The sequence below is a fragment of the Muscardinus avellanarius genome (genome assembly GCF_963383645.1).
Source record: "Muscardinus avellanarius genome assembly, chromosome: 3".
Lineage (NCBI taxonomy): Eukaryota > Metazoa > Chordata > Mammalia > Rodentia > Gliridae > Muscardinus > Muscardinus avellanarius.
In genome coordinates, this window is record NC_137788.1 from 130,454,922 (window position 1) to 130,479,449 (window position 24,528).

Below are 24,528 nucleotides of genomic sequence, written 5' to 3' on the forward strand. Positions count from 1 at the left end.
AGAGAGTAACTTTGGGCACAATAAGCTTGGGTGAGCTCCTTTGACCTCCACGTGTCTGTCTGTCTGTCTGTCTGTCTCTCCTCTCTCTCTCTCCTCTTTCTCTCTCTTTCTCTCTCTCCTTTCCTCCTCCTCCTCCTCCTCCTCCTCCTCCTCCTCCTCCTCCTCCTCCTCCTCCTCTTCTTCTTCTTCTTCTTCTTCTTCTTCTTCTTCTTCTTCTCTCTCTCTCTCTCTCTCTCTCTCTCTCTCTCTCTCTCTCTCTCGTACTAGAGACTGAATCCAGGAGCAATCTGCCACTGAGCTACACCCCAAGCCCTTTTTATTTTTTACTTTGAGACAGGGTCTCACTAAGTTGCCCAGGCTGGCCTCAAACTTGCGATCCTCTCTCTCAGAAGTATGAGCACAGGCATGTACTACTGTGCTTGTCGCTGTTTCTTATATTGTTGATATATTTGGAATATTTGAATTTCCTTGCTCACAATTTGAAAATTATTTATTTTATTCTAATTCTAATACCACCACCACCACCACCACTACGATGACTATTATTATTATTATTATTATTATTATTATTATTATTATTTTTGCAGTACTGGGGATGGAACCCAGGGGCATTCTACATCCGAGCTACAGCCCCAGCCCTATTTTTATTTTTTATTTTGAAACAGGGTCTCACTGAGTTGCAAAGGGCCTCACTAAGTAGCTGAGGCTGTCCCCGAACTGCAGTCCTCCTGTCTTAGCCTCCCAAATGCTGTGTGTGCCACCACACCCAGCTATTATTATTTTTTAGAACCGGGAATTGAACCCAGGGGCATTCTACCTCGGAGCTACACCCCTAGCCCTATTTTTTTTTTTATTGAAACAGGGTCTCACTGAGTGCAAAAGGCCTCACTAAGTAGCTGAGGCTGGCTGCAAACCCAGATCCTCCTGCCTCAGCTTCCCAAATACTGGGATTACAAGTGTGCGCCACCATGCCCAGATTTTTAAATTATTATTATTAATTATTATTATAATTATTTTTGTGTGTGTGGTGCTGGGGATTGAACCCAGGGCCTTGAGCTTGCTAAGTAAGTGCTATACCACTGGGCTATAACCTCAAACCTAGAACCTATGTTCAAATAGGAGATAACTTAATAAATTATGGCCTATCCATGTAAAGGGGATACTACACACCTATAAAAAGAATGAGGATATTGGCCGGGCGTGGTGGCACACACTCTTGTAATCCCGGCACTGGGGAGGCTGAGATGGGAGGATCATGGTTCCCTGACAGTCTCAGCTACTACTTAGTGAGGCCCTTTGCAACTCTGAGACCCTGTTTCAAAATAAAAATAATAAAAAAATTGGGCTGAGGGTGTGGCTCAGAGGTGGAATGTCCCTGGATTCTATCTCCAGTACCGCAAAAAAAAAAAAAAAAAAAAGAATGAGTATATTATTCCAAAATGTACTTTTATGGAAAGATCTTAAATATTCAGTTATATGAAAGAAGCAAAGTGCAGGATTACGGTTCAAGGACAGCCTCAGCTACTCAATGAGGTCCTCAGCAACTTAGTGAGACCCTGTTTCAAAATAAATAATAGGACAGGGGGTGTAGCTCGGAGGTCAAATGCCCCTGGGTTCCAGCCCCAGACCCGCAAAAAAAAAAAAAAAAAAAAAAAAAGAAAGAAAGAAAAGAAAAGAAAAAGAAAAAAGAAAAAAATTGTAGTATCCCTGTGTACTTCCTAGGTTGATATGCAGATTAAATTAGAATCAAAAGGTGGTGTGGCTGGAAGGGACCTTAGCAAACGTTCCTCGCAGAGGACAGGAACTGGTTGTGTCCGACATTGGCACAGCGAGGTCTCCTGCTTGGGTATGCAGACCCCACCCACTTCGAGGATGAGTTTTAGGATTCAAGGACCTGGCTTTGGGGCTGTGGATGCCGCAGGTACTCATGTTGTTTGAGATGGTAAAAGGGCCAAAGCCAGGCCTGTTCCTGCTCCTGGCCCCAGCCCCAACCTGCAGCTGGGCAGTCCTGGCGGTGCCCGTTGACCTGTGCGCCTCCCCACAGCAGGGCGTCTCTCCCGTGCACCTCGCTGTGAGGCACAACTTCCCTGCCCTGCTCCAGCTCCTCATCGACGCCCACAGCGACCTGGATGCCGTGGACAATGTGAGTGGGCCTCTCCCCGCCCGCAGGGCATGGCTGTGGGCTCCCAGAGTGGCCCAGAGTGGAGGAAGTCCCTTTTTAGTTTTTAAAACATTGTTTGAATATTGTTGAAGGTAGGTAGATCATCTTATTAACCATTTTGGTTGTTGTTTACTGCAGTTTTTTTTTTTTTTTTGCAGTACTGTGGATGAAACCCAAGGGCATTCGACCTCTGAGCTACACCCCCAGCCCTATTTTTTATTCTTTATTTTGAAACAGGGTCTCACTGAGTTGCATAGGGCCTCGCTAAGTAGCTGCTGAGGCTGTCCTTGAACCGTGATCCTCCGGTCTCAGCCTCCCAAATGCTGTGATCACAAGCAAGTGCCACCATGCCTGGCTTACTGCAGGGTTTTTAATGTATGTGTTTACATATGTATGTCACAAAAGTATATATGCACACATGTATGTGCATGCATATATAATACATACATACATCATTTTCTTTTCATTGATTTTTTTTTCCTTAAAAGAAAATTCCCAGAGCAGGAGGACTGGGAATTCTGTGTAACAAGAGTCTTGAGTCCTGAAATTATGATCAATAAGGAGCCCTTTTAAATCGCATCCTCACAGTCCACCCTGACCGCATCACACTCAGTGATCGTATCACATACAGCGGCTAGGGGAAGGAAGGGGTTGGGCAGAACATAGCGAATGCTTTTTTTTTTTTTTTTTTTTGGTGGTACTGGGGTTCCTGGAAGCCCTTCTACCTCCGGGCTACACTCCCAGACCTACTTTTACATTTTTGTTTGGAAACAGGGTCTCCTAAGCCAGCGCGCCAGCGCGCGCGGCTGGCTTCGAACCTGAGCCATCCTCCTGTCTCCGCCTCCCAAGCGCAGGGATTACAAGGGTGCGCCACCACGCCCGGCGCGAATACTTTTTAATGATCTACATCTGCATTTTCACTTCTGGGGACTGCTTCTCCCACAGAGGCAGCAGACGCCCCTCCACCTTGCCGCGGAGCATGCCTGGCAGGACGCCGCCGAGAAGCTCCTCATGGCCGGGGTGGACTTAAACCTGAGAGACAAGGTGCGGCTCACAGCCAGCCTCCCTTTTCAGCGGTCACGGCTCTTTCCTTGCCAGACAACCTGCTACAGATGCCTCCTCCTCCTTCCTCTCAGAATGTTCAAGACCGCCCATAGTGCCGGGCATAGCAGCTCACACCTCACACCTGCAGTCCCAGTACTTGGGAGGCTGAGACAGGAGGATCACAGTATGGAGACCAGCCTCAGCAATTTAGTGGGACTCTCAGCAACTTAGTGAGACCCTGCTTCAAGACAGAAAATAGCTGGGCGTGGTAGCGCATGCTTGTAATCCCAGCATTCTGGAGGCTGAGACTGGAGGATCGTGTTTCTCGAACAGCTTCAGGTACTTAGTGAGGCCCTCTGCAACTCAGTGAGACCCTGTTTCAAAATAAAGAATAAAAAATAGGGCAGGGGGTGTAGCTCGGAGGTAGAATGCCCCTGGGTTCCATCTCCACTACTGAAACAGGGTCTCACTGAGTTGCGAAGAGCCTCACCAAGTAGCTGAGACTGTCCTCGAACTGCAAACCTCAGGTGTCAGCCTCCCAAATGCTGGGATTACAAGGTGTGCGCCACCACCCCTGGCTTTTATGCTCAGTTTTCTACCTGTGACTTTCCCGCGTTCCTGTTGTGCCCAGAAAACCTTTCCCCTCTCCGTTGTAGACTGCTGGAGACTGTGTCCCTTGTGCAGGAAGGATTATAGTCACGGCAGAGGCCCCCCCTGCACCTCCTGCCATAACTCCAGCTTCCCTTCTGTCTCTTACTTGCAGCAAGGAAAAACCGCTCTGGCAGTGGCCACCCGCAGCAACCACATCAGCCTGGTGGATATGATCATAAAAGCTGACCGTTTCTACAGTCGGGAGAAGGTAAGGTCCCTTGGTCCCTCGGGTTGGAAAGGGAACAGCCTCAGCTCCAGGCGGGGCTGGCTTTGAGGGCCAGTGCTGACCAATCCTGGGAGCCCTGTCTCCAGATGGGTGATGAGCCCTGCCTTGTGTACCACCAAGGTGGTTCGTGAGGACCTGGTGACGGGTGAGCATCCAGATACCCTGAAAGGAGGCAGACTGGGGTCCGTGCCAGTGTGGCCCACTGCCGACACTGCTGTCCCTCCTGGCTAATGAACGCGTCAGAGCATACACATGTGGGGAAAGAGATGGCAAGTGCGTCCACCTCGCTGCCCTCTCCAGGCGAGAGAAAGTGCTGCTTGGGGGATTGTGTTTAGGCAACTTCCTGCGCCCAGAAACAGTGTGCTAGGATTGATTGGTGCTGCCTGCTCTGTACTTAGGAAAGAAGAGGGGCAGAATGAAAGGTTGTGAATAGGGATAGGAGTGTTTTTCTGGGGGGAGGGGTACTGTGGGCCATTCTACCTCTGAGCTATTCCCCCAGCCTTATTTTATCTTTATTTTGAAACAGGGTCTCACAAAGTTAAGGGTCTGGCTAAGTTGCTGAGGCTATCCTTGAACCTTATTTCTCCTTCAAAATTAAGAATAAAAAATAGGACTGGGAGTGCAGTTCAGAGATAGGATGGCCCTGGGTTCCATCCCCAGTACCACAAAAAATAAAAAATAAAAATGTTTATTTGTAGCTGGGCGTGGTGGCATACGCTTATTACAATCCCAGTATTTGGGAAGCTGAGACCAGAAGATCATGGTTCGGAGCCAGCCTCAGCTACTTAGTAAGTGTAAATATAGCTTGAAAACCATATTAGGATATTAAAAATGTTTATTTGTAGCCGGACTGTTCTTATTACAGTCCCAGTATTTGGGAGGCTGAGACTGGAAGATCAAGGTTTGTAGCCAGCCTCAGCTACTTAGTAAGACCCTCTTTCAAAATAAAGAATAAAAAATAGGGCAGGGGGTATAGCTGGGAGGTCGAATGCCCCTGGGTTCCATCCCCAGACCCACAAAAATAAGTAAATAAAATATTTATTTGTAAATTTACCAGTATTCATAAATTTCTCTTACATCTTTCAAAAAAATCACTAATCCAAAATTAACTGATGTATAAACTTCAGGAGGAATCATAGGAAAGCCTGCTTCATGGATATGCCAGATTCTCTTCAACATTACTGCCCCTTTACACATGGCCGATGACCTCTTAGTACCTCTAAATGCAGTCCCCAGACCTTGGTAGTGAGTTTTGCCTAGTGACTCCTCCTGCTCAGTTCTCACCCGCTTCCGGCTCCCTAGGTCCTCAGCACCAGATGTGGCTGCACATTAGAATCTCCATCCCGAAGAGCTCAGTTGGAATCTGTGCGTGGGGCCAGGCATTAGCAGTCCTTAAAGCTCCCAGATGACCCCAGTGTACCGCTGGGGCTGACAGCAGTGCTCCAAGAACAGTTTTTAGTAGCTCAGGTGAGAGCCAGGCTCCTGGGTTGGCACCTCAGAGACTGTTGGCCAGGGTGTAAGTTTTGGAGCTGCAGACATGGTGAGTTTTTTCACCTTGAACTTTGTAACAACCAGAACACCACATCTATTCCATTTAGAGGGTGTAGGCTTTTGACACCTACTTTATGATATTATGTACATAATTCTTTTGTAGCCCCTAATGTTACCACCTGCTTTGGCTAGAAATTTCTCAGTAGCCCCGGGCTGGACTTTGGTGCTTGCCAGGTTCAGAAAGCCTGATGTGTGGCCGCCTGGTCTTGGGCACAGCTTCTGAGTCATTCTGCTGACAACTACAGTATAAAAAGACTGAAAGGAGTCGGTGTCACCCAGCTGAGAAAAGAGGATCCGGGTTCGCAGCCAGCCTCAGCTACTTAGTGAGGCCCTTTGCAACTCAGTGAGACCCTGTTTCAAAAAAAGAATAAAAAATAGGGCTGGGGGTGTAGCTCGGAGGTAGAATGCCCCTGGGTTCCATCCCCAGACACACACACACACACACACACACACACACACACACACACACACAGTCTCAAAGGAGCTGGGCAGGATAGCACACACCTGTGATCCTGTACTTGGGATTGGGAGACAGGATTGCAGGTTCAAGATCAGCCTCAGCAATTTAGCAAGACCTATTTCAAGATAAAAAATGAAGGAATGGCCGGGGGTGTACATCTGAGGTATGAATGCCCTGGGATCAACCGCCAGTACAAACAAACAAATAAAAAACCCAAGAATAGGAAAAGGGGTGGGGTGTGGCCCAGCGATAGCACACCTGCCTAACACGCACAAGGCCCTGGGTTCCATCTTCAGCACCACTAATAAATACCCAAGAAACACCAGGAAAAGACAGAGAAGCCTCTGACCAGAGGAACTGGGGGAGGCCTCCTGGATGAGGTGGTACGGGAGCGGTACCATGGCGATGGGGGTGAGGGTCAGGCAGGTGAAGAGCGGGTGAAGAGCCATGTGGGCAACCCGGGCTCCGAGGCCACGCTCCTCAGCAGGTGGCGGGAGGGTGGTCGCAGCTGCAGCCTGTCGCTCCCCGGCCGGAGGTGACTTCTGCACTTTTGGTATCTACCCTACAGGACCACCCTTCATGCGGGGACCCTGGGGATCCCTCTGGGAAGAGCCTGACCTTTAAGCAGGACCATCGGCAGGAAACGCAGCAGCTCCGCGCCACGCTGTGGCGGCTGGCCTCCAGGTCCCTGCGGCCCCACGAGTGGAAGAAGCTGGCCTGTTGCTGGGCATTCACCGAGGCACACATCAGTGCCATCGAGCAGCAGTGGACAGGTAGCACCTCCCCGCCACTCAGAGGGACCCGGGCAGAGCTTCTGGGGAGAGACCCACGCTCCCCAGCCCAGCACAAGCTCCCCTGCCCTGCCAGTCAGCGAAGGCCGCACACTGTGCCTCCCCTCCCTCGAGATCCCCGGCCTCCCCCCTTCAGAACCAGCCCAGACCAACACCCAGCATCTACACACTAAACTAAGCCATTCTTGAAAAGAGGGCCCGCGATTGTGTGTGTGTGTGTGTGTGTGTGTGTGTGTGTGTGTGTTGTGTGTGTGTGTATGAAACTAGGGATTGAATCTAGGAGTATTCTACCTCTGAACTACTCCCTCAGCCCATTTTATTTGTTTGTTTATTTATTTATTTTCGCAGTACTGGGGATGGAGGCCAGGGGCATTCTACCTCTGAGCTACACCCCCAGCCCTATTTTTTTTTTTTTTTTTTTTGGTGGTACTGGGGTTCCTGGAAGCCCTTCTACCTCCGAGCTATACTCCCAGACCTATTTTTACTTTTTTTTTTTCATTTTTTTTAATTGGTGCACTGTATTCATACATCATAGTGGGATACAAACTTTTGTAGACATACATGCACACATCGCCCAGTCAGGCTCCACCCGATCCCCACCCCATTCTCTCCCCATCCCTCCTTCCCATGCTTGGCTTAGTGGTTGACATCTAGTATTATAGCAATTTATACAAAATTAAAAATGATAATTTCACATAACAGTTTCATTTGTCTGATACCAAGCTTTTGATGACTTAAAGATAACATTTCAATATTTCTTTTTGCTTTCTTTATTACCAGAGAATATTTTTTTTCTCTTTTTTTTAGGTGAAACTATCATATATTTATATATTTATTTTTCAGAAAAAAATCTATCCTAATATGAAATATGGACTCTAGATACCCAAAACGATCTTGAAAAAGAACAAAGCTAGAAGATATATATTTTCTGATTTCAAACCATATAAAGCTACAATAATTGAAACAGTGTAGAACTGTTCTAAAGGTAGATATATAAACCACTGGAGTTAAATAAAAGCCTAGAGATAAATTCTTCCCTATATTGTCAAGTTATTTTTGACAAGGTTTCCACGAACATTTGGTGGAGGAAATAATAATCTTTTAACTAAATATTGTTGAAAAATAATACTTACATGGAAAAGAATAAAATTGGACCCTTACCTAATCCCATATACAAATATTAACTCAAAATAGATAAAAGACCTAAATATAAATCTTAAGACTATAGACTTTTAGGAGAAAATCTGGGTCATAAAACCTCACAACATTGAAATTGGCAGTGATTTCTTGGATATGATTTCAATGGCACAGGCAACAGAAGAGTATACAAACTCCCTAAAAAATAAAAAAAAAATTGTATATCCAAAGACAATGTAAACAGAGTTAAAAGTTACTAATAGAATGGGATAAAATATTTCCAAATGCTATATCTGAAGGTAAATTAATATTCCAACTAGAAATCCTAAAAATTAACAACAATAAAGGCAAGCAATACAATTTAGAGATAGGTAAAAGACTAACATAAGTAATGAATCTCCACAGATAACCAATCTTAGTTGTCTGTTGGATGGAAAATCTTGTTTCTCTGGTTCTGGTGTGTGTTACCTATTTCTTCTTTGTAGTTAATCTCTTTGAGAATTTTCTCTAGCGCTGGTTTTGAAGACATAAATTCCTTCAGTTTCTGTTTGTCATGGAAGCTTCTTATTTCTCCATCTAATTTGATAGAAAGTTTTGCTGGGTAGGAAATTTTTGGCTGGAAGTTGTTTTCTTTCAGAGTTTGGAAGATGTTACTCCAAGCCCTTCTGGCTCTCATGACTTGGTTTGGGAAGTCTGGAGTGATTCTAATTGGTTTGCCTCTGAATGTCACTTGGCCCTTTGTTTTTGTTGCCTTTAAGATTCTCTGCTTGGCTTCCACATTGGTCATTTTGACAATTATGTGGCATGGGGATCCTCTTCTCCGATCCTGTCTAAAGGGAGTTCTATAAGTTTCCTGGACCTGTGTATCAACCTCTTGCTCTATGTTTGGAAAATTTTCTGCTATTACTTCCTTGAAGAGATTGTTGATCCCTTTGGTTTCACTTTCTTTTCCCTCCTCTATTCCAATTATTCTTAGGTTAGCTCTCTTAAAATGGGCCCATATTTCTTCAATGTCAGATTTCTGCTGTCGGATATTTTTTTCTAGATTAGAAACTATGCATTCATTTTTGGAGTGATCATCTTCTAAGAGCGAGATTCTGTTCTCCATGTGGTCTAATCAGTTGTTCATGCTTTGAATTGAGGCCTTTACTTCATTAATTGCATCCTTTATCTCTTTTTGGCTCTCTCTGAATTCTTTTCAAAACACCTCTATTATTTCTACAGTTATTTTCCTGATTTGATCTTCTAGCAATCTCTGATTTTCTGTTTTATCGGGTTCTGATGTGGGGTTGTGGGCATTCATTGCTCCAGTGTTATTCCTCTATCCCATGATTTCGGAAGTTTGTGCCTTCTCTGGCTTCTTCCCTTGGGTCACTATGACTTCGCTTAAGGTGCTCTGGATCTCGAGTCTGTAGTATCTCAGACCCCACTACTCCTTTACTGGGTTGTATCACAGAGTCTCCAACCCAGGGAGTCAATAGAGGCTGCTTTAAACTATAGGGGGTGCCAGGTTGCACGTTCTCCTATGGTGTGATATCTCTGCCACAACCACTACCCCACTGGGTCAAGTCCCAGGGAGTACAGTACTGGAATTTCTCCTCTTGGCCCACAATTTGACTCACTGTTCTTGAGTACGCAGTTGTAGCTGTACTGGACTCGGTGAATTCACTGCTGCTGCCGCCGGTGGCAATATGGCGCTGTTGCTACGCCCTCGGCCGAGAGGCTGGCGTATTTTTTCTTCTCTGGTTTTGAGTTCCACTCAGTCCCTGCAGCGTGTGCTGAGCTCAGCCACTGGAAGCTTTAGATGCTCCCTGCACTGAAAGATCCCGCCTGGCTGTTCCACAGCGGCTCACCTCGGCTACCGTCTGGTGAATTTGCCGCTGCCGCCGGCAGTATGGCGCTGCTGCCGCGTCCTCGGGCGTGAGGTCGGTGTGTCTCCTCTGTGGCTCTGAGCTCTGTTCTCAGTCCGCTTTCTCTCTGGAGCCTGGTGATTTTTTTGTTTCTCTGGTGATGGTGTTTTCTGGCTATGAAAGGTGCTGATTTTGTAGTAATGGAGATTGGTTGTTAGTGGGGCTTTTAAGCCCCGCTTTTCTCGGTCGCCATCTTCCTGGAAGTTATTTTTACATTTTTATTTGGAAACAGGGTCTCCTAAGCCATCTTGCGCGTCTGGCTTCGAATCTGCGCGATCCTCCTGTCTCCGCCTCCCAAGTGCGGGGATTACAAGCATGTGCCACCACGCCCGGCCACCAGCCCTATTTTTGATTCTTTATTTTGAAACAGGGTCTCACTGAGTTGTAACGGGTCTTACTAAGTAGGTGAGGCTGGCCGTGAACCCGGATCGTCCTATCTCAGCCTCCAAATGCTGGGATTACAAGTATGTGCCACCATGCCTGGCTTTATTTGTATTTTAAAACATGGTCTTGTTAAATTACTGCGTGCTAGCCTCCAGCCTGCAATCCTCCTATTTCAGCCTCCCAAGTAATGGGATTGCCAGTCTGTGCCACCATGCCCTGCTTATTATTTAACATCTATTTAGAAATTTTGGCAGGGCATGGTGGTGCACATAGTAATCTCAGCATTTGGGGGGCGGAGACCAGAGGATCATAGTTCACAGACAGCCTCAGCTACTGTGTGAGGCCCTTCGCAACTCAGTGAGACCCTGTTTCAAAAAATTAAAGAAAGACTAAAAAATAGGACTGGGGGTGTAGCTTGGAGGTAGAATGTCCCTGGGTTCCATCCCCAGTACCACACACACACACACACACACACACACACACACACACACACATGTGCACACACACACGCACACACACACACACACATATACATATACATACATATATATACATATATATATATACATACATATACATATATATATATATATATATATATATTCCGGCTCATGGACAGCCTCAGCTACTTAGTGAGGCCCTTTGCAACTCAGTGAGACCTTGTTTTAAAATAAAGAATAAAAGGGCCAGGCGTGGTGGTGCACACTTGTAATCCCCGCGCTTGGGAGGCAGAGACAGGAGGATCGCACAGGTTCGAAGCCAGCCGCGTGCACTGGCTTAGGAGACCCTGTTTCCAAATAAAAATGTAAACATAGGCCTGGGAGTGTAGCCTGGAGGTAGAAGGGCTTCCAGGAACCCCAGTACCACCAAAAAAAAAAAAAAAAGAATAAAAAAATGGAACTGGGGGTGCCCCTTGGTTTCATCCCCAGTACTGCAAAAAAAAAAAAAGAAAGAAAGAAAGAAAGAAAGAAAATAAAAGAAAGAAAGAAAGAAAGAAAGAAAGAAAGAAAGAAAGAGAAAAGAAAATTTGGCCCTGGCAGCAAAATTTCTATTTATTTTTAAGGCATTTAAAAAATAAACTGAAATAAAAGCTGACCGTGGTGGCGCACACTGATAATCCCAGCATTCAGGAGGCTGAGACCGGAGGATCAAGGTTCAAGGACAGCCTCAGCTACTAGTGAGGCCCTTTGCAACTCAGTGAGACCCTGTTTCAAAATAAAGAATAAAAAATAGGGCAGTGGGTGTAGCTCGGAGGCAGAATGCCCCTGGATTCCATCCCCAATACTGCAAAAAAAAAAAAGAAAAAAAAAGGAAATAAAGAATATAAGGGGCGTGGTGGCACATACCTATAGTCCTTGCATTTGGGAAGCTGAGATAGAAAGGATAACAGGTTCAAGGACAGCCTCAACAACTAGTGAGATTCATCAACCTAACGTAGCAAAACTGTCTCCAAATAAGAAATAAAATGGCTGGGGTGTAGCAATCCCCAGGGCCCCCACATGCAAAGAGAGAAGGAATATAAGTGTCAGAAAAAGAGAATTATTAATTTCATATTCTTTAATTGTATGTATAAGAAACCCAGAGGAATCTGGACAAACTTAGAATAATTCAATGAAATATATGCAAGCATCACAGTATTCCTATTCATCATCAATAAACAGTCAAAAATATATAGAATATTTATTTATTTATTTATTTACTTATATGCTTATTTATTTATTTAGTGGTACTAGGGGTGGAACCCAGGGGGATTCTACTTCCAAGATACACATCCAGCCCAATTTTTTTTTTTTGAAACAGGGTCTCACTGAGTTGCAAAGGGCCTCACTAAATAGCTGAGACTGCTAACTGCAGTCCTCCTGTCTCAGCCTCCCAAGTATTGGGATGAATTCTGTATTTCTTTTTTTTTTTTTTTTGATGGTACTGGGGTTCCTGGAAGCCCTTCTACCTCCGGGCTACACTCCCAGACCTATTTTTACATTTTTTTTTAATTTGGAAACAGGGTCTCCTAAGCCAGCGCGCGCGGCTGGCTTCGAACCTGCGCGATCCTCCTGTCTCTGCCTCCCAAGCGCGGGGATTACAAGCGTGCGCCACCATGCCCGGCAGAATTCTGTATTTCTAATAAGTATACAGATATCACTTTTCTCCAATTAGATTAAAACTTTGATTTAATTTTAATCAAGTCAAAATAGAGTTTTTAAACTTAATTAAAAGATACTATAGTTGTTTTTTTTTGTGTGTGTGTATGTGTGTGTGTGTATTTGTGGTACTGGGGATTGAATCCAAGGGCATTCGACCTCTGAGATACACCCCTAGCTTGATTTTTTTAATTTTTAGGTGCTCAGGATTGGACCCAGGGGCATTCTACCTCCAAGTTAAATCCTTAGCCCTATTTTATTTTTTAGTTTGAAACAGGGTCTGAGTTGCAGAGGGCTCACTAAGTAGCTAAGGCTGTCTACAAACCTGCGATCCTCCTGTCTCAGCCTCCCAAGTACTGGGACTACAAGTGTGCACCACCTCGCCTGGCTTTTATTCTTTATTTTGAAATGGTCTCATTAAGTTGCGGAGTGCCTTATAAAGTAGCTGAGGCTGGCTGAGAACCCGGATCCTTCTTGTCTCAGCCTCCCAAGTATTGGGATTACAAACATGCACCCAGCTAAAAGATTCTATAGTTTGAAAGAATAAAGAGAGAATATAAATGAATATGGGGGAAACCTAATTCAATCAGACCCAACCTTTTATATAAAATAATTAACATAAGTACTTGGGAAACTGAGACAGGAGAATCGCAGGTTCTTGGCCAGCCTCAACAACTTAGTGAAACCTTGTTTCAAAAAAAAAAAAAAGACTTCCGGGAAAATGGCGACCGAGAAAAGTAGTGTTTACAATTCCTGCTAACACTCGATCTCTATTGCCACAAAACAGCACTTTTCATAGCCAGAAAACACTATCAGCAGAGAAATAAAAAAAATGTAAAAACAAGGGACAGAGAAAAAGAAGACTAGAAGAACAACCAGAGACCAGAAAATAAACCAGCCCGCATTGCTGTGGTGGAGCCGCCCCGGTGCCATCTTGCCTCACAGCACCAGGCTCCAGAGAGGAACGGTAAACAAGGAGCTAAAGTGATCAGCTGTGGATCATTCAGGTGTAATTCAGCAGTTCTTTCAGTGCAAAGAACGTCTAAAACTCCCAGTGGCCAAGCTCAGCACACCTTCCAGGGACTCAGAACAGATCTCAAAACGAGAAAAAAAATACACCAGCCTCACAGCCGAGGGCGTGGCAGGGGCGCCATATTGCCAGCAGTGGCAGTGAGTTCACCATGCCCGCGACAGCTCCAGATCAGCGCACTCAACAACTGTAAGTGAAATTGCGGCCCCTAAAGGAGAAATCCCATCACTGCACCCCCAGAGACTTGCCCAGTTTTGATAATCTCCCTGGGTCTGAGATTTTGCAGACCAACCCAGTGAAGGAGTAGCGGTGGCAGAGATTACCACACCCTAGTCACAGCTCCTTGTGGGAAAATGCCCAGCCCGGCGCCCCCACCATCTTGCACAGCCTTAATTAACTCCCTGGGTCTGAGACTTTACGATACAACCCAGTAAAGGAGTAATGGCAGCTGAGATTACCACAAACTCAAGATCCAGAGCACCATAAGTGAAGTCGTGGTTACCTGGAGAAGAACCCAGAGAAGGCAGAAACTTCTGAAATCATGGGAAAGAGGAACAACAATAGAGCAATGAACGCCCACAACCACATAATACCAGAACCTGATAACACAAACATTTGGGGATCTTCAGAAGATCAAATCAGGAATATAACTATAGGAATAATACAGGACTTTCGAAAAGAATTTAGAGAGAGTCTAAAAGAAATAAAGGATGCAATCATTGAAGTAAAGGCATCAATTCAAACTATAAACAATCGATTAGACCACATGGAGAATAGAATCTTGTTCCTAGAAGATGATGGCTCCAAAAACAAATGCATAATTGATAACTTAGAAAAAAAATCAGATGCTGGGCGTGGTGGCGCACGCTTGTAATCCCCGCGCTTGGGAGGCAGAGACAGGAGGATCGCGCAGGTTCGAAGCCAGTCACGCGCGCTGTTTTAGGAGACCCTGTTTCCAAATAAAAATGTAAAAACAGGTCTGGGAGTGTAGCCCGGAGGTAGAAGGGCTTCCAGGAACCCCAGTACCACCAAAAAAAAAAAAAAAAATCAGACAGCAGGAATCTGACATTGAAGTAATATGGGCCCATTTTAAGAGAGCTAACCTAAGAATAATAAAAAAAAATAGAGAGTTGGAGGTGTATCTTGGAGGTAGACTGCCCTTGGATTCAATCCCCAGTAACACACACACACACACACACACACACACACACACACACACGTTTTCATATATGGTAGAACTATAAGAATGGGGGCAAAGACTATTTAATGAATGATGTTGAGAAAAATGGGCCAGATGCAACCGCCAGCAGCCACATTAAAGGCAAACACCATGAGGAAGTGCCTGTTTGTTCCGGGGAAGGACGCGGAAAGTCGCAGGAGGCAGTGAGCAGACTGATCTGGACCAGTGGTCACTACTAAGCTCTAGTTCTGTAGGAAGAGCAGATCTAATGACAGATTAAAAAACCCGTGAGTTCAGCACTGGGCACTGATTTCTCAAACATGGCTGAGAGGCTTTAACAACCAGCCAAGGCCTGGGTTGCACCAGACTCAAGTACATCAGTATCGGGGTGAGCCGAGCCCCAAGTGCTATTGTTTTCTAATGCTTCCCAGGTGTTTGCAATGAGCAGCTAAGGCTGAGAGCCACTGGTGGGGCGGGGGCGGGGGACCTGGCCAGCCCTGTCTCTCAGTAAGCCATCTTCGCATCTGTAAAGCAGGGCCACTAGCCAGGCATGGTGGTGCTGGCTTGTAATCCCAGCATTCGGGAGGCTGAGACCAGAGGATCGCGGTTCGCGGACAGCCTCAGCTACTTAGTGAGGCCCTCTGCAACTCAGTGAGACCCTGTTTCAAAATAAAGAATAAAAAACAGGGCAAGGGGTGTAGCTCGGAGGTCAGATGCCCCTGGGCTCCATCTCCAGACCTGTAAAAAATAAAATAAAATAAAAATAAATAAATACGTAAATAAATAAAACAGGGCCCTAGCGCAGGAGGTAGAGACTGTGAGCAGCCGGAATGAGGAAGTGCGTAATCACGCGCATCCTGGTGCCACACAGACGACGCCAGTTCTTTCCTTGAAGCGAAACTGACAGGGTATAAGTGGATGCTCAGGGGACAGCCTGGAGCTGGGCGGGACACCAGCCCTCAACCCACCCCATCTGAGAGGCTGGGGCTGGAAGAAGGGCCTCTGAGGCCTTTGGCCTCTTTTGTAGCTGGGATGCGCAGGAGGCTGTCGAGGGGGTAGACACGTGCTCTGATAAAGTGTCCAAGTGGTGCCTCTCTCTCCCCCTCCCTATGGTCCCCAGGCACCAAGAGCTACCAGGAACATGGCCACCGGATGCTGCTCATCTGGCTGCATGGTGTGGTCGCAGCTGGCGACAACCCCAGCAAAGCGCTGTTCGAGGGCCTCGCAGCCATTGGCAGGAGGGACCTGGCTGGTAAGAGTCGGCTCCCGCTCCAGAGCTGAGTGCCCGCCCAGCCCTCCAGGGCTGCTCAGACCAGAATGCTGTGTCCTGAGCCTGAACCCAGATCCCAGGTCCTAGCTCTGCCCCTTCCTCGGAGCCTTGGGCAAGTCACAGTGCCTCCTGGCCTGGGTTTCCCCACCAGGCCCTGGGGCGGTGCCTGGATGAGCCCATGGACCTTCACAGGCCCCAAAGCCACTGGTGACATTCTCTAGCCAGCACTCCAAACCTTGATTTTTCTCCCCCTCACCCACACCCGAGTTTGGAATAAGACTGAAACAGCCTTTAGACTTATTTTCACAAGGAGACCTATGAGTCTCAAACTGGCTTAACGGGAGTTGAACCAGTCAGATCTGATCAATGAAACTACTGAGGACATCACTGCCTACTTAAGCCTGCCAATCCCAAAAGGCTGCTTTGGGACTCACAGAGTTCTGACAAACAGGATAAAAGGCCTGACACTAAAGACAAAATCAAAAGCCAGGTGTGGTGGTGCACACCTGAAATCTCAGTGTGTGGGAGGCTGAGACAGGAGGATTGCAGGTTCAAGGACAGCCTCAGCAAGTAGTGAGATTCTCACAGCCTAGTGAGATCTTATTTCAAAATAAAAAAGAAAAAGGGGCTGGGGGTGTATCTTTGGGGTAGAAAGCCCCTGGGTGCAGTCCATAGTACAACAACAACAAAATCAGCTCAGGATGAGGCTTAAATTCCATAACTTAGTGCATTGACATGGTGTACGGTGGGGCAGTAGCAGCGTGGGGTTTTAGGCAGCTACTGGTAGTCATGGAGGCTACATTAGTCAGAAAGAAAAAGGAAAATAGTTACAGCATCTTGAGGGGGTGTACTGAGGGTTGAACCGAGGGGTGTTCTGCCTCCAAGCTACACTCTCAGCCCTTTTTAGTTTTTTTCTTTCTTTATTTATTGTGATGCTGGGGACTGAACCCTGGGGTGTTCTGCCTCTGAACTACTCCCTCAGCCCATTTTATTTTATTTTATTTATTTATTTATTTATTTATTTATTTATTTATTTATTTTTTGTGGTACTGGGGATGGAACCCAGGGGCATTCTACTTCCGAGCTACACCCCAGCCCTATTTTTTATTCCTTATTTTGAAACAGGGTCTCACTGAGTTTTAGAGGACCTCACTAAGTAGTAGCTGAGGCTGTCTGCGAACCACGATCCTCTAGTCTCAGCCTCCAAAATGCTGGGATTACAAGTGTGTGCCACCATGCCCAACTAAAATAATAAATATTTTATAAACATATTTATTTAATATTATTTGTAAAATAAATATTTTTATTTTATTTACTTTTGGCGGGCTGTCGGCGAACCACGATCCTCCGGTCTCAGCCTCCCAAATGTTGGGATTACAAGACCGTGTGCTACCATGCCCAGCTAAAATAAATAAATATATATATATATATATATATATATATATATATATATATATATATATATTTTGCGGGCCTGGGAATGGAACCCAGGGGCATTCGACCTCCGAGCTACACCCCTGTCCTTCCTTCCTTCCTTCCTTCCTTCCTTCTTTCCTTCCTTCCTTCCTTTTTTTTTTTTTTTTTTTTTTGGTGGTACTAGGGTTCCTGGAAACCCTTCTACCTCTGGGTTACACTCCCAGACCTATTTTATATATTTTTTTAATTGGAAACAGGGTCTCTTAAGCCAATGAGGTTGGCTTCAAACCTGCCTGGTCACCGGGCGTGGTGGCGCACGCTTGTAATCCCAGCATTCGGGAGGCTGAGACCAGAGGATCGCGGTTCGTGGACAGCCTCAGCTACTTAGGGAGGCCCTCTGCAACTCAGTGAGACCCTGTTTCAAAATAAAGAATAAAAAATAGGGCAGGGGGTGTAGCTCGGAGGTCAAATGCCTCTGGGTTCCATCCCCAGACCCTAAAAAAAAAAAAAAAAAAAAACCTGCCTGGTCCTCCTGTCTCCACCTCTCAAGTGCAGGGATTACAAGTGTGCACCACCACACCCGGCTTTATTCTTTATTTTGAAACAGGGTCTCACTAAGTTGCAGAGAGCCTCACTAAATAGATAAGGCTGTCCACGAACTGCGATCCTCCAGTCTCGGCCTCCCAAATGCTGGGATGACAAGTGTGTACCACCATGCCTGGCTTAAAAATAAATATTTTTTAAATAAAAATATGAAGTATTCTTTTTTATGTTTTTGTGGTACTGAGGGTTAAACCCAGAAGTATTTTATTTCTTATTTGAAAACAGGGTCTTGCTAGGTTGGTAAGAGTCATGCTACTTGCCCAGACTGTCCTTGGACCTGTGATCCACCTGTCTCAGCCTCCCAAGTACTGGGATTAAGTATAGTTTTCAACCAGGCATGGTGGCGTACGCCTGTAATCCAGCATTTGGGAGGCTGAGACAAGAGGATGGCGGTTTGCGGACAGCCACAGCTACTAAGTGAGGCCCTTTGCAAATCAGTGAGACCCTGTTTCAAAATAAAGAATAAAAAATAGGGCTGAGGGTGTAGCTCGGAAGTAGAATGCCCCTGGTTTCTAACCCTGGTACCACACACCAAAAAAAAAAAAAAAAAAAAAAAAAAAGTATAGTTTTCCTTCTATCTTAACATAAAGTCTGGCAGGAAATGAAAACATAAAACCAGCCCTGGGAGACAGAGCTGCAGCACAAAGATTCTTGTGTTTTGCAGAAAGCATCAGGAAGAAAGCAAACGCGGAGCCGAAGGTGCCCAGGAGGTGCACGGCCATGTGAGCGAGGCCTGAGAGCCAGCGGGACAGAAGACGGACCCTGAAGGGCTGGGCCCGCCTCCGGCTGGACCCGCAAACAAATGTCTGTCGGCTTCTTCAGGAGGATTGGTCAGGGCCTGTTCGGGTTTTTCAGGGTGGAGGCCTTTGCAGGTTTTAGCTTATTTCCGCCTCCATTGTCTTGGAGCCTCATAGCCCTTAAGGGCCAGGGCTGTCTCTACAGTCAGGATGCCGTGCCCAGGAGAAGCAGCCGACCAGGTGACACTGCCAATCAGGTGTCGTGGTCGGTGTCAGCCCAGCGTGCTTCCCGTCCCGACCTGGGGCAGGGCGCCATTTCTGTTTCCGAACCGACGTCTCCAACCAGTTTGCCTGTTCCACAGCTGCGTGGACTTCCAGGCGAGTGCACCCTTGGAGGCACGCGCTTGCATTTTCCTCCTCTCGCTGTATAACTTTTAAAGGTTTTTAAACTTTTCATGTTGGAATCATTTCGGACTTACAAAAATGTTGCAGAAATAATGCAAGGATTTCCACACGCTCTTCATGTGGTTTCTTTTAACGTTAATGTCTTACATAACTACAGGGGCCTTTTAAAGCCAGGAGATTAACAAGGATGCAATGCTATTTGCCAGTCTTACACCTAGTTCAGACTTCTTCAGATTTTGTCAGTCAACCTACTACTCATGTCCCTGGACCAGGGTTCAGTCTAGAATCTCAGATTATATTTAGTTCTCGCTCATCTGTGTGTGTGTGTGTGTGTGTGTGCACGTGCGCGTGTGCACGCGTGTGCGCTGCTAATCAAACATAGTGTTTTGCATATGCAGAGCACGCGCTGTACCACTGAGCTCACCCCAGCCCTGCGCGCGCGCTCTCTCTCTCTCTCTCTCTCTCTCTCTCTCTCTCTCTCTCTCTCTCTCTCTCTCTCTTTTGTAGTACTAGGGATTGAACTAAGGTATACTCTATTACTGAACCACCTCCCAACTTCCCAGACCTTTTTCTTTTCTTTTCCTTTCTTTTTTTTCAGTACTGGGGATGGAACCCAGGGACATTTTACCTCCCAGCTACACCCCCTGCCCTATTTTTTAGTCTTTATTTTGAAACTGGGTCTCACTGAGTTGCAAAGGGCCTCACTAAGTAGCTGAGGCGGTCCGCGAACAGAAAGCCTCCTGTCTCAGCCTCCCGAATGCTGGGATGACAAGTGTGCGCCCCCACGCCCGGCCTTGTTGGAAATGTAAATGGGTGAGAGACAGCCGGACAGTAGGGCAAGGCCTCCACTTCTTGGTACCAGGCAAGCACAGATAGTGGGCGGCTGAGCGGAGAGGGAGTGTGCCAGGGGAATGTGACTCTTTGTTTTGTTTTGTTTTGGTGTACTGGGGGTGGAACCCAGAGGCATTCTACCTCCTGACTATACTCCCAGACCTCCTTTTTGTATTTTATTTGGGAACAGGGTCTCACTAAGTTGCTGAGAGCCTCACTAAGTAGCTGAGGCTGGCTTCGAACCTGTGCGATCCTTTTGTCTCAGCCTCCCAAGCGCGGGGATTACAAGTGCGCACCACCACGCCCACGCCCGGCTGGAATGTGACTCTTTGGAGTCACGTGGTTTCCCAGAATCACTCTCTGTAAGAGAACCTCAAAGTTCCGCCAACCCACATCTTAGAAAAGCTCCTTACAGCTGGGTGTGGTGGTGCACACCTGTAATCCTAGTAATTAGGAGGCAGAGGCAGGAGGATCAGAGGTTCGAGGTCAGCCTCAGTAACTTAGTGAGACCATGCTTTAAAATAAAAAGGGCAGCTGGGCATGGTGGCGCATGCTTGTAATGCCCGCACTCGGGAGGCTGAGACAGGAGGACCGCAGAGGTTCGAAGCCAGCCTCAGCTACTTAGGGAGGCTCTTTGCAACTCAGTGAGATCCTGTTTCAAAATAAAGAATAATAATAAAAAAAAAAATAGGGCCAGGGTGTGGCTTGTAGATACAGTACCCCTGAGTTTCATCCCTAGTATCACAAAATAAAAAGAATATTTAAAAATAAATAAATAAGTAAATCAAACTAAGAAGAGCACGTGTGGTGGAACTAATTGCCGGGTGTGGTGGTGCACGGCTGTAACCCCAGGACTTGGGAGGCTGAGACAGGAGGATGGCGGGTTTGAGGAACCGCCTCAGCAAGTGGTGAGGCTCATCCACCTCATAAAGCCCTGTCTCCAAATAAGAAGTACGATTGGGCTGGGGGTGCGGCTCAAAGGTAGAATACCTGTGGGCTCAAGCTCTAGTACCACAAAAAATAAAAATAAAAACAAAAGGAAGAAGATATGACATTCTGGAAAAGGCAAAAATATAGACAATAAACAGATGAGTGTTTGCCAGAGGTTCAGAGGGAGAGATGGAGGAGGAGTACGGAGTTTTAGGACGGCAAAGTCGTTCTATGTGATACTCTAACGGGGGAGCTGTGACACTGTGTATTGCCCAAGTCTGTGAAGCGAGCCGGGCGTGGTGGTGGCGCATGACTGTGATCCCAGTACTTGGGAGGCTGAGACCAGAGGATCGCGGTTCGCGGCCAGCCTCAGCTACTTAGCGAGGCCCTTTGCAACTCAGTGAGACCCTGCTTCAAAATAAAGAATAAAAAAACAGGGCAGGGGGTGTAGCCCAGAGGTTGGATGGCCCTGGGTTCCATCCCCAGACCCACACACACACACACACACAAATTTAAGTGGATGAATTTTACAAACTGAATTATTTCTGAAGCAAAAAAAAGCAAGTTCTTAAATAAAATTAAAATGCTGAAAAATATCTCAGACCTAGCACTCGATTCTTTGGTTTGGGAAATCCAGGGCCAGTTTTCAAGGCAGATGAGTGGTCGCGGGTGGGCCCTGCGTGCGCTCAGCCCCACAGCACACGGTCGCCCGAAGCTGCCGGTACAGAGCGGACAGCCCCAGTCCTGTGGCCGGTGCCACAATGTGTGGGTGCCAAGGAGTACAGGATTTGTTCTTCCTGGGGGAGGTGGGAGGAAGGGGGTCTGGAAGCTCACAGAAGCCACGGGAAAGGGCAAACGTGCGTCTGCGCAGTGGGTGGAGGCGGCCCCTCTGGGAGCAGAGTTGGAAGGTAGGAGACATGGCCAAGGGGAGGAGGGAGACAGGCGCACAGGGGATGGTGGGAACCTGTTCTCCGCCCCATAATTTGAAAATTGAGGTCTCAAGATAAAAACCGAATGCAGTAGATTCCTGTTACTGAGCCAGGGCTGGCTCTAACTAAGATGGTTTAAAAGGCAACACCACAGGGCCCGTTTTTGCAAAAAGGAAGAGCTTTACCTGACAAGGAGATAAAAAATGCCAAGACTTTGCTGCCCACTCCATCTCAGCATCTACATGTGTGAGAATCCATGTAGTCATCGGCGATTAGCCCCGAGAGAGGGCATCGTCTCTGGCCAAAAAACTCCTCCACTCTTAGATATTCTTTCATAACTATTATCCTTTTGGTAATGATTCTTTTAACTCTCCAAACGAATTGCTCCGGTGGAAAAAAGATCGGGACTGTGAGAGAAACTGAATCCATGTAAAATAATCCTTCCAGTAAACTTTCAGCCTTGTTCAAATGGTAATTAGAAGCAATAGCAGCATTCCAGTCCACCCTTATCTTTGACCTTCAATAAATCTTGGCTTTTGCACCTAGTAATAGTGGTGCCTGGAGTTATAGCGACACCATCTGGTTAAAAATAGCTATGTCAAAACAAAGGACAGATAAAACAGATGTGTAAAGATGAAAGAAAGAAAGAAAATATGGTGAGAATAAGAAAGCATTTTTGTATGAAGAAGAGCTTATCCTAAGATTGTCCCGAATGGGAAAGAGAGAATTAGGGTAATCAGAAAAGAAAAGGAAGTTGCAGAGGGTTAGTGATAGGAATATGGATTATTAAAAAAGGAAAAGACTTCTTTTTTTTTTTTTTTGTGGTACTGGGGGTGGAACCCAGAGGCTTTCTACCTCCGGGCTATATTCCCAGACCTTTTTTATATTTTATTTGAAAACAGGGTCTCACTAAGTTGCTGAGAGCCTCACTAAGTAGCTGAGGCTGGCTTTGAACCTGTGTGATCCTCCTGTCTCAGCCTCCCAAGCGCGGGGATTACAAGCGTGCGCCACCACACCTGGCAAAGGCTTCTAATAAGCCTATTGCTTGAGGAAAAATGCTCAGCTGCTAGAGAAATATATCTGACAACTAAATCTAAAGACTTCATGTTATTTCTTGGTGTTTACCTGCTAAACTGTGTCATGAGTTTGTTTAAGTTTTCAGACAGCGGATAGTATTGCAGACAAAATCCAGCAGACATTCATCGAAATTCTCTAAATCTGCCCATTAAACTACCAAGATCATTCCTCACAGACATAGAAAAATCAGTCCTTAAATTTATCTGGAATAACAAAAAGCCCAGAATAGCCAAGGTAGTTCTCAGCAACAAAAACCACGCAGGAGGAATCACAATACCTGACTTTAAACTATACTACAAAGCCATTGTAATAAAAACAGCATGGTACTGGCAAAGGAACAGATATATAGACCAATGGAGCAGAATAGAAGACCCAGAAACAAGTCCACACACTTTCAGCCAATTGATTTTTGACAAAGGGGCCAAAAACATACACTGGAAAAAAGATAGCCTCTTCAACAAATGGTGTTGGCAAAACTGGTTAACCATATGCAGAAAATTGGATGTTAATCCCACTTTTTCACCCTGTACAAAAGTCAACTCACGATGGATCAAAGACTTGGAAATTAAACCAGAGACCTTGAAGCTCCTTGAAGAGGGCATAGGTCCAACACTACAACACATAGGCACAGACAAACATTTCCTCAACAAGACCCCAAAGGCACAACAAATTAAAAGGAGAATCAATACATGGGATTGCATGAAACTGAAGAGCTTCTGTTCAGCAAAGGAAACTATCAAGAACCTCAATCGAGAGCCAACAGAATGGGAGAAGATTTTTGCCACCTACACCACTGATAGAGGACTAATATCTAGAATATACAGAGAACTCAAGAAACTCAACACTAAGAAAACAAAGCATCCAATAACAAAATGGGCAAATGAACTAAATAGACACTTCACAAAAGAAGAAATTCAAATGGCCAATAAATGCATGAAAAAATGCTCAACATCACTGGCAATCAGAGAGATGCAAATCAAAACTACCCTGAGATTTCACCTAACTCCAACAAGAATGGCCATCATTCAAAACACAAACAACAACAGATGCTGGCGAGGATGTGGAGAAGTGGGAACTCTAAGACATTGTTGGTGGGATTGCAAATTAGTGCAACCACTTTGGAAAACAGTATGGAGAATCCTCAGAAGAATGGGAACAAATCTTCCATTTGATCCAGCAATACCACTGTTGGGTATCTACCCAAAAGAAAAGAAACCAAACTACCAAACTAATGCATGTGTATCTATGTTCATAGCTGCACAATTCACCATAGCCAAACTATGGAACCAGCCAAGATGTTCATCAACAGATGAATGGATTACAAAACTGTGGGATATGTACACAATGGAATTTTACTCAGCCATCAAAAAAAACTCAATTACATCATTTCCAGGGAAATGGATGGAACTGGAGGACATTATGCTAAGTGAGATTAGTCAGGCACAAAAAATAAGAAATCAGATGCTTTCCCTAATATGTGAGAGTTAGGGAGAAATGGGTCATAGGAGGAACTCTTGGAAGAGGATCAGTAACTTTTAACTCTGTTTACATTGTCTTTGGATATACAATATTTTTTTATTTTTTAGGGAGTTTGTTTACTCTTTTGTTGCCTGTGCCATTGAAATCATATCCAATAAATCACTTCCAATTTCAAAAAAAAAAAAAAA

The 24,528-nt window shown here is 45.8% G+C and overlaps 1 protein-coding gene across 1 annotated transcript in view; it reads left to right on the forward strand.

Moving 5' to 3' along the window:
- The window catches only part of ANKDD1A (ankyrin repeat and death domain containing 1A), a gene marked incomplete at both ends in the record, with an annotated part of 35,225 nt that extends 16,547 nt beyond the window's left edge, over positions 1-18,678 (forward strand). Inside the window, 6 exons of the mRNA XM_080691635.1 lie at positions 2,045-2,143; positions 3,107-3,205; positions 3,969-4,064; positions 6,662-6,866; positions 15,784-15,915; positions 18,617-18,678. Of these exons, the coding sequence (XP_080547761.1) occupies positions 2,045-2,143; positions 3,107-3,205; positions 3,969-4,064; positions 6,662-6,866; positions 15,784-15,915; positions 18,617-18,678 (693 nt within the window). The remainder of the gene's footprint in view (positions 1-2,044; positions 2,144-3,106; positions 3,206-3,968; positions 4,065-6,661; positions 6,867-15,783; positions 15,916-18,616) is intronic.
- Between the last annotated feature and the right edge of the window lie 5,850 nt (positions 18,679-24,528).